Below are 10,733 nucleotides of genomic sequence, written 5' to 3'. Positions count from 1 at the left end.
TCTTGTTGATCTCCAGTTTGCATGCTCCAAAGCATGCACCATAGCTTCAGCTTTCTCCAGTTGTGCTCAGGCTGTGCAGCCCGCATTTTGCGCCGAAAAATGCGGTCTACTCCCTGCTCAGGCCCAGGTCACTTTTTGACCTACTCAGGTCACTTGTTGGTCACTTTAGTTTATTACTTCAGGTCCCTTGTGAACCTAGTGGACTTTTGGCAACTTTTGGCAATTTTCTTGAGTTCTGACCATATTTTTGCACCTAAATCAATGTGATTTATCCTGCAGACTGTCAATTACTTCCAGTTAACCAAGTTGTAGGTTCCCATAGTCTTATTTTTCATCAATATACATGGTATAACTGAAAATTATATGCTAAATACAAAAGAGCTTATGTAACTAAGTTGGTTATTGGGTAACAATGTCTGAATTTTGTATGCAAATTCCTCATTTAACTCCTAGTGAAGTTCTTCTATGTTCATAAGAATCCCATGATTTATATGATAAACAATAAACTCTTCGACAACGTGTATAGACGCACAATATGAATATATCCACTTTTTTATAAATAGGATTATATATTTACGTAGCGCGTCAATACGCGCGTCTATATGGGCGTGTAACTCTGACTATAAGTGCGCTTTTAGACGTGAAATTATAGACGCGGCAGTAGACACAGTAATAAATGCGCCCGATATTTTTTAACACAGCTCAAATATTGCATCTACAAGCGCGTCTATGGAGACTTTTTGTTGTAGTGATGTAGGTCCAAAATATCATTTGCCTGCCTTGAAATATAGTAGCAACCCCTACTCAAGGTTCTCATGGGACCACCCTAATTTGTTCCTTCTTTGCTTCTCTAGCAGTAGGTCCCCCCTATTTGTTTTGTTCAGGTACCTGTGGCTTGATGATGCATAGTGGAATTATCATACAGCTGGCAAGAGGTTGACAAACTATTGAAGCTTCAATTGAGAAACATATACCTTAGTTATTTACATATAAGTAGAAACATGCAAAAAATTGACTGTTGAATACATTGGTGGCACATTGAGGGGCAACTATACCAATAGAATTGCCCACTTCTCATGTCCTTTCTTCCTAGAAAATTAAAGTAGATCCAAGCGCACATAATCTACCTTCAATAAATACGATTGCCTTTTAGGTCTCCGTTAGTACATGAAATTCTATGGGATTTGTTTTACCTCCTAACACTATAATATTGAAGTGATTAAGGTACTCTTCACAAAACACATAGGCACAAGTCGTCCAAAAGCTCACATGCCATAACTAGAATCAAACTATGTTCCTATTTTGTGTGCAACCATTTTTTTTCTCTATGATGTAATTTGATTGGTATAATTCAATTCTCTTTGTGGCATATTTGATAATTACATCGTGTGAGATGTATTCTCATCACTATATTCAAATTATATACATTTTATAATTGTAAGTTGGATAAGATTTTAGCCCCTACAAGACAACAAGTGTGATTTGTGAGTAGACTTGGAATGGTTCTCTCTATGATCTTGGTTATACATACTAGGTTATGAATAGACTTGGAATGGTGCTCTCTTGGTTGGATGTACTAGGTTATGGATGTAAAGAGGGAAAGCTAACTTGTGACCTCATTAGCTTGAGAAAAGTTGCTACCTTAGGAAGGTTTTATGAACATCCATACAAACAAACACCTTAGAATACATAAACCAAAAGCAATAAAAGGTAGATCAAACATGATTTGGGCACATTTTCTTTCAAATTTGTCTAGATACTTTCATGCATTTGATCGGTGCTGCCAATGGCTAGCCACTCCTTTTTTGTGTACCACAAAAAGCTATCCAAACACCTCTTCCTTATCAAATTCAACAACACTAAGATAGTTCTATCCCTCATTTGATAATTGCTACCTCAATTAATAGCTTTGTTGCACACATGTGTCCCCAAATGAATATAAAATGGCCCTTAGTCATTCTAGAGCATCAATCCAAATGGCAAAATTTTTTGTCTTAATTTTATGCTTAGATCCCTTACGAATTACATGGACATCGCTAAAAAATGGATGTTTGCTAAAATCGTCCCTGTAGACTGAGTTGTGATAAAGAAGAAAAAGTGGAGTTCTTGTCTATGGCTAAGGCCCCAACCCACACTTATAACTCTAGCCTTACATTCATTTGGAGAATTATTCTATCATCGTGACTATCAGCTAAGCCATCACAATGGAGCTATGTTGCGTTGCATTTTGTATTTTTCTTTTCATGGTTATAATAGTCATAGAGTGTAACTCCAACTTTTCAGGGACCTCTAAAAGTTAGTCCTCCATAAGAGGCCCTACTAGGAGATCCCAAGGTTGTTGAGTTATCTAGAGTATACAACGTATGTATCCTGCCATTTTAAGAAATGCAAAAGGAAGATTATGGCTCATTGGACACTTATTATCACTATGGCAATCAAAGGGAAGCACTATCTTGCTCGTTTAAAGAAGCGATACAAATACCAACATTTTCTTCTAATAAGAGCAATAGGATATCTCAAAAAAATCAAATCATTTTAACCATCTAGGTCATTAGTCCAAACACTACAACAATTCAAAAGCTTGATTGTTTCTCACCAAAGGCTCATAGGGTGCTAGACCAAGATTATATTTACATTGGCATGTCCAAGCTTGCAAGGGTGAGTATTTTACTATTGCTCTTAAATTAACCATGAGCTATAGACCAATTCATGCGAGGCATGCATGAAAACCTATAAGGTTTTTAATCCAAACATGTTCTTGTATACACTTATATAGGGAATTTTGACATAACGTAAGAAATAGTCTATATTGACCTTTAATTCCCTACTATTAGATGTGGGGAATGTCATTCCCTAGTTGTATATAGGGAATACATGCATACGCACATAGGAAATATTCCTACATTTTACAAGATTTCCTATATAGGGATTGACTAAAAGTCCCTTGTGATATATATAGCTCTAGTGGTGCAGCGTAGGAGCGAGATCCAAGCGAGAGAACAAGATTTCACCAGCATTAATCTACATAGACCCGACCGGCGACACATCGTCCATTCCATTCCACCTGATCAGCAGGAATGAGAACTCATATCCATCTATCAAGCCAGGTATTCGATTTTAGAAAGAAAGTCAGAACTTTTCTTTCTTTGGAAATAATATTCTGTTTACATGAAGGAGGACAAGGCTCCACCGACATTTTGGCAGAGACTCTGAGAAGCCAGTAAGGTGTGCAATGAATTAGGGAGTCTAGGTGCATTGGTGCGGTGCGACACCAAGCGTAGCACCGGCTGCATCGTAGAGAATGCGGAAGCCTTGCTGTTGGACGTTGCCGGTGATGGAGAAGGACATAGCTTCCTCGTGGAGGGGGGGTTTCCGTCCGCGGTGCTCGCCCAGTCGTCCAACCAGACGAGGACATTGGAGGGAGGTAGCTCGAGGTCGAGGCCACCTGCAAAGTGAAGCACGACGCGTGGAATAGGGAGAGGCTGATCGTGCGGAGGTTAAGCACGTAGCTGGATGTGGGTGGTGTCGAAGCAGGTGTCGAGGAAGGATCCAGTGTCAACAGGCGACGCGTGGCCGAGGTGGGGCGCGGCTACACGGACAAAGGCGGTGTGAAGAGCCGCATAAGCAGCAGGGGAAGGCGGGAGATGGCGACTTCGGAGTCGAGGATGACACCGCCACCGCCACCGCCGGTGCGGCTGTCGATTTGGAAGGCAGAGGGGGCGATGGGGAGGAGGGAGGAGCCAACGGTGATGCCGATGAGAGAGACGTAGTAGAAGGTCCGGAGAGCGGGATCGGGGTGAAGGAGAAGTGGTGTATAGAGGAGACCAAGTAGAGCTGCTGGGGTAATTGCTGCTGATCCAAGTACGAGGTTACCTGTAGCCGCGGCCCTTGCAACTGATGGGCCTATAAGAGTTGAGGGTAGCCGTCTGGGAGGGAGGCAGTAGGAGAAGGTGGGTCTATGATTGCGATCCGCGCTGAGCTGCGACGCAAGGGCGAGTGGGCCGCGTGCAAGACCTACGATTCCCGCCGCACCTCCAAAGATGCCCGTGTTGTCGTGGCCGCAGCCCAGCAGCACTTCAACGGCCTGCTTGCTGTTGTTGTTCAAGCCAGTGATGGCCTCCATGACCAAGCTTCCTGCGGTGGAAGAGCCGTCTGCATAGTCCACCTTGTAGGCGCAGTTGGAAGTGCCCGCATAGCATGAGCCAACGAGCCCTGTTTTGAGTCGGCGATGGCACACAGGCGACTTGCAGGAGACGTTGCGCAGGGTGGCAGAGGCGGAGGGGTCGAAGAGGGAAGGGTCCACCTGCGGGATGCACGACTTGCCGCCGCAGGGCTTGCACTGGATCCACGACAGCTCACTGCCCGTGTCGAGGGACATGTAATTATGGTAGCCCCCGCCCAACGCAAGCCTGACGAAATAATGCCCACTTCCCGAGAGTTTCAAGGCAGGTACCACCTCAGCTAGCTGCTGGCGCGCTGCGGTGGCAGCACCGCCTACAAGAATACCCAGGAGGGACTGAACACTGGCCTCGTCCCTTGAACTGCGATCCACTTGATTGCTCACTTATTTTCCCTATCAATTCGTAATTTATTTTTTCCCACCATACAAAATTTTGAACAATCCAAACTCAAATCGTGCTCAATGCATTTTCAACACTTGCGTGCACTTCTTTAACTTGCAAGATTTGGTGTCACTAGTCAATGAACAACTATATCCTCAATCAAGATCCAACAAGCTCGACAACGAGCGTTGATTCAGGTTTATTCTTGAACATGTATGTTTAATATACAAAAATGAAGCTTGATAATTAACTAAGGTCCCTTGTTCAGTTTACTTTGACACAAAGGAAGTTTGAACGTTGTTTGTCACTTGCATACGATAAGTGTAAAAAACCAATGTTGTTTGTGTTGTAGGGATGAGCATGGATAGATGGAAATGAGGAAGGTCATGGTGAGAGGGTGTAGTGATGGGGGTATGCAATTTTTGCAAGTGTGGTGGATGAGGAGCTAGAAGAAGAAGAGGTATATGAGTTCATGATGCTTGTAGTGTGCCTACTACTCATGGGATGATGTAGTAGATATTCACATCAATATAAAGCATGTTTCCTTCCTTTTGAAGCTACAAGTTACTGTGTTTCTTAAGTCATTTGTCTACTCCATATTAAGATATGGAGCTGCATGTTTTAAGGAGAAACCTATACTCGTGTGACTTGTGAATATCTACTATAAATCACATTTACATTGTGACTCTACCCCTTTTGCTTGATTTGTCCTCATTAGCTTGACCCAACTTATTTGTGCATGCTCTAACTGATGTGTTTGAACTTACACTCATAACTTATGAAGGTGCAAGCATCGAGGGTTGAGTAATCAAAGGCTGAATGTTGATAGGCTACATAGGTTTGGACAAGTGTAGTGGCAAAGTATTTAGTTGCCTTTAGCATCACACATTCAACCTTCAGAAGCTCTTTGAGTTAAAGCTCCTACATTTCCCTCTATTACATGCAGGTTATGGCCTACTATTATCTTTGTACCCTCATAGCGATTGTGGTAGGCTCCTCCAAAACAGTCAACCCCTAAATTCATATGTCGACTCCACTTTTTGACAATTACTAGCAATCATTAATCAATGAGTAACACATGTTGGAAGTTTTGATGCCCAAAATTACTGTGAAAGTGTCAATTTGATGCCAATAAAAAAGGCCAAAGGTGTCAGTAAAATTTGATTGAAGCCCAACATTGGGCAACAAATTTAAAGCTTCATACGGACCTTCATACGGGGTAAGTTTCAATATCTCACTTTCTCAGCCGTTCATTATGTAATTCGCGTCCCTACACTGCATTGATTGAAGGACATAACAATAATTACGTGGACGTAGCTCTCTAAACCTCGCTACTTGAGGGCATTCCTAGATGCCAAAAGATAGGTAATAAGCTCATGTTACATATAGGAACTCGAGTCACGAGCTCCCTCTAACTTTTCAAAATCCCTTTTTGTTTCTTTACCATGTTTATATCCCATTTCCCAAAACCAAAGCTCTTTAGAGAGGCAATTATAGAAGAGGCCAAGAAACATGTTTTCTCTCGTTAATCAAAACTAGACCAACACCAGCGTCCTAGATAAAGCTGCAAGGTGAAGAGCTTAGTTGGCTAGTATGTAGGAAAGACTTTTCACTTTGATCTTAAAGTCAATGCTTTCGAGGATGGAGAAAACCACAAGGTGTTATCCTACTTTCATGTATTGTTTGCTTCCAAGTTGTAATATGAGACAACAATGTCTTCCAAATACTAGAGCTATATTTTCCACACAACTTCCTTTCAAATTACATTCCACAAACCACATCTATGACCCACCCTTGGAGTCTCAACCTTACCCTTCTCAAGCAAAGAAACAAAACTATGCATGTCACATAACAATGCCTTTCACATGAGTGTTTTCTTGCCGCTACGATTGCTACAATCTACTGTAGAATAAGCATTCCATCTTCAAGGTTTGTGTATCTAGAAGATAGATACGCTCATAAACACTCACGTACAAAGCGTTTCTATGCTTGCTTTCTAGTGGAATGAAAGAAACCAATTTCCTATGGGTGTCTTTGGACTTGAATGCATGTACGTAGCTTTGTAATCCACAACACTAGTTCTATAGACCTTGCTATTTAAGGGCACCAAAGAATCTTCACACGATGTGAGCTTCAATATCACTTTCTCGGCCCTTGATTATGTATTTCACCTCCCTCCACCAAACATTGCTTCAAGGCCATAATAATAATTAGGTGGATGTAGCTATTGAAACCTTGGTACTTGAGGGCATTCTAGGATACCGAAAGATGGGCAATAACCTCATGTTACATATAGGAACTCCTGTTGCTACTCATCAAGAGCTCCCTCTAACAAAAAAACTTTCAAGAGCCTCTAAGGACATGTTTATGAATCTCCTCTCTTTTCCATTTTTAAGTTTTTTGGCAAAGGAAAACTTTATCTAGAAATAGTGGAGCTGGATGCTTTATAACATAATGGGATTCTCCCATTTGCCAAGATTCAACCTTTGATGCAACATTACCAATTGTAGCACACAACTACGTCTTGCAAATCTAGTAACCTTGAATGTCAAGAGGTTGTTCTGATAGCTCACTATGTCTTAATAAAGATCACTTATATTGTGGAGAGATATGGGTTCTCATTGAGAAATTCTTCTATGCACAATTAGTTGTACTGACTCTCCCTCTCACCATGAAAGAAATATAAGATTGATAGCGAGAAAGAGAAGAGCACAAGTGTATATGCAATATAAAAAATGTTGCATGAAGAACACAATAATGTATTCAAGAGAATAATTATTGTATTGAGTTGTATTAATAGGAGTAGAACAAATACAAGCACAACAGAGTGGTAGATGAGCTCCACAATTAGTGGGTGGTAGCTATGACTTATTACATGTGAGAAGCAGCCACCTTTAGTTCTTGATGGAATAGCTACTTAAGCCTATCAAATATTATCTTTCATTACTTATCTAGTAGTACATTCCCCTTAGGAAAATACTAGGACCATCTTGAATATTCTCTACAATAGAATAAAAGCACAGATACAAACGCTATAATTGCTAAAAAAAGGCATCTTTCAAAACATGTTTAAATTTTCTTTTTAACTCATAACTATTAATAAGCTATCGGAGAAGACAAATCACACCTTTAGACATGTCAATGAATATGAAAAACGAACAATATATGTACTCATAACTATTAATAAGCTGTTTGAGAAGGCAAATCAAACCTTTAAACATGTCCATGAAGGTGAAAAACAACCAATATATGTGCTCATTTAATAGTGATAGAAATAAGAAAGATGTAAAGAGAGAGAGAGAGAGAGAGAGAGAGAGAGAGAGAGAGAGAGAGAGAGAGGTCATCCAAGGTGTTGTGAAATATTAGAGCTCATATGCAAGGTAATGAAGCCTTAAAAATGCAAAGGGAACCCTATTCTTCAAAGATGCAAGGTTTGCTTCACTTTCAATATCTTAAGAATTAGTGGTTTGCATAAATTTGTTTATTTGGTCATTTAGATCTTATTTGTTGTTTTACTTATTTAAACCCAAGATGGTATGCATTATTTAGAGTTTCACGATTTGTCTCTATTCAGATATGTAGCTTAAACACTAAAAAACTAAATAAGCCCATCTGTAAACATCTCCTTAAGAGTCTCTAAATGCTTTGGTTAAAAGTTTGGGTAAATGGCTACTTAAACATCTCATTAATGTCCTATTAAAACTAATTTTAATGCCTATTTAAACATGACTCTAAACGCATGTGTGTCTTGATCATGTTTTTGTGCGCATTAGGACAATATGAGAGCCTTAGTAGTGCCACTTTCTGTCATATAATTGACATCAAAAGACATCACTATCCACATTGCTTCTATGCAAAGCTTATAGAATGCCACTAAGAATAGACATTGCTTATGCAATGTAAGCATTTCATATGCCATGGCCCCCATGGTATAATCAAAGGCTATGAATAAAGTGCTTTTTAAGTGATAGTACTTGTATGCTTTAAGAAAGCCTTAGCGTATTTAGTCTTGCTCATACTCTCTCTCTCTCTCTCTCTCTCTCTCTCTCTCTCTCTCTCTCTCTCTTAATCTTTGACTTCCTCACACACACACACACTCTCTCTCTCTCTCTCTCTCTCTCTCTCTCTCATCTGCACACACTACTTGATGGGTACAATAGGAGAGTGGCATCATACAAGTAGCAAGTTGAAGAATGTATGCATGATAGGTTAGTGATAGCTAATATACTTTCCTATTAATCTATTTAGAACCTATAATTGCACCAAGGACAAGTTGAAGCATATCTCTTGTGCACCTATTTTAAGTACATCTCTTTTGCACTTGTGGATAAACATAGATACCCTAGGCCCACTATCCCTTATATTGTTTCCATTAATGTTCAGGGTGCAAATGCACATTTATTAGGCTCTTATCCTTGTGATAGAGCATATACACTTGCATCTTATATATAGGTGTATAACCTAGTTTCCTATGTCCTCTCTATCTTTTTGGATGACATTCACTAGCTTAATAGTGAGTTTGTTAGAGAATCCTGCCTTTGAAAATATTTTCATGAAGAGATCCTTCAAATCATTGAAGTTATTACACTTTATATTATTTAGACCGATAAACCAAGTCCATTCCTTGTCTCCTAAGCAAAGATTGAATGCTTACACCCGTTGAGTGGGGTCCATGAGGTTGTTAGCCTCGCACAACTGCTTAAACTACTCGATGAAGTGATAGAGATCATTACCTGCTTGATATTTGTCAAGTTTCTTGGCAACTATGGGTATCTTTGTTTGGCTCTTGGTATTTGAGGTGACTCCAACTAGCAATGATGCTACCAAGGCTACTCCACTTTTCTCGACACTCATATTTTCTAGTAATAGCTTCGTAAGTAGCTCTCTCAATGTATGATCAGCCTCAAAGACTCTCTCGTTATTGGCATTTCCTCTTGTTCTATTTCTACTTGAGATGGCTAGTATCTTGTAAACCTTGTTGTTCTCTCTCTCCTCACGTGACGTCTAAGTGTGCTACTCCTGGTTATAGCTCGCTATGTGCTGTAGTGTGATCCTTCCAGGCCTCCTCTCATTCTCAAGATGATCGATTATGATATTAGCTATAGGTCTTTCATGATGTGTTATCCTTGTTTGTTGGTCATACTGTGTGATAAGTCACTGGATTTCATCTTGGTACCCCTACTACATTAAGTTCAAGGTCAAGATTGAGGCATTCTCATTCAAATTGGTATCTGAAATGGTAGTTATCTCTTGAACCACTAGTTAATGATGTGTCTCTAATCTTGGTTAGTGTTTTCTTCCCTTAACGGTCTGATGGTCCTATCTTTCCTAGATCTTGTCTCTGGTGCCTTGGATCACTCGTTCGATTTCCTGGATCGCACTCCTACTAGTGGGCTCATTTCTCAGCTTAATCCCCTTTAGTGTGTTCCTTGTTAGTCTAATCAATCTATAAGTATACACACTAATACTTTTGAGTGGTGCAACATAGCTAGTGAGCTATGTGAATTACTCCTTGCAATCAATTTTGGGTTCCTCATGGGTTTTGATAGATGGTGTAATGGGTGATCAGTCGTCCCAGGCTGTCAAATTGAATCTCTACTAAGGAGTAAGGAGCCACTGGTTGGTAATTTCAATCACTCCATGACTATTACATTAAAGTTCTTAAAATTTGTGTTTTGGAAAACCTTTCGAAGTAGTAGGTTTGCGTATCCAAGTCCCAAACTTGGTCGTCTGGGTGGACTTTGTGATCGTCTGGGTGGACTTTGTGATCGTCTGAGTGATCAGACTCAGATTAGAATGAGGGGTGCTCATCTAACTATTTGATCGAGCTTGTCCGAGTCCGAGCATCTGAGTAGACTTATCTGAGTCAGGGTGTCGAAGTGGACTTGTTCGAGTCTGAGTGGACTTATGGGAGTTTGAGTGAAGCCTCGGGGAAGTTACTATATGTATATACGCTACATCACGTGCATTCAAGGACTATTTATAAATATCCGTTTCTATGAATTTTTTTAAAATAAAACATAACCCTTTTCTATTCACTCTATAAATAACCCCTTTATATTGATGCCAGGAGGCATATTTCACGGTGGATTCCGTGCCATAGTGGATTCCGTGAGGTTTTACGGTGGATTCCGTAAACTTTGTTGACCAGGGCTCATGCACAAAGTGGAT

General features: G+C 40.2%; 1 protein-coding gene across 1 annotated transcript; it reads right to left on the bottom strand.

Annotated features, from left to right (window-relative positions):
- Positions 1-3,589: 3,589 nt before the first annotated feature.
- LOC148032325 (aspartyl protease family protein 2-like) lies at positions 3,590-4,123 on the bottom strand. The gene has a single exon (XM_087683919.1). The coding sequence runs from the start codon at positions 4,121-4,123 to the stop codon at positions 3,590-3,592; it is 534 nt and encodes a 177-aa protein (XP_087540045.1).
- Positions 4,124-10,733: the final 6,610 nt, after the last annotated feature.

This window comes from Lygodium microphyllum, chromosome 8 (assembly GCF_053477565.2).
Source record: "Lygodium microphyllum isolate KBCC chromosome 8, Lygodium_microphyllum_v1.1.10, whole genome shotgun sequence".
Lineage (NCBI taxonomy): Eukaryota > Viridiplantae > Streptophyta > Polypodiopsida > Schizaeales > Lygodiaceae > Lygodium > Lygodium microphyllum.
The sequence above is the reverse complement of the archived record's forward strand: the minus strand, read 5'-3'. Positions and strand labels throughout refer to the sequence as shown.

Bases quoted from the DNA above. Each gene is read 5' to 3' on its own strand.
- LOC148032325 (XM_087683919.1), bottom strand. From the start codon at position 4,123: ATGGAGGCCATCACTGGCTTGAACAACAACAGCAAGCAGGCCGTTGAA.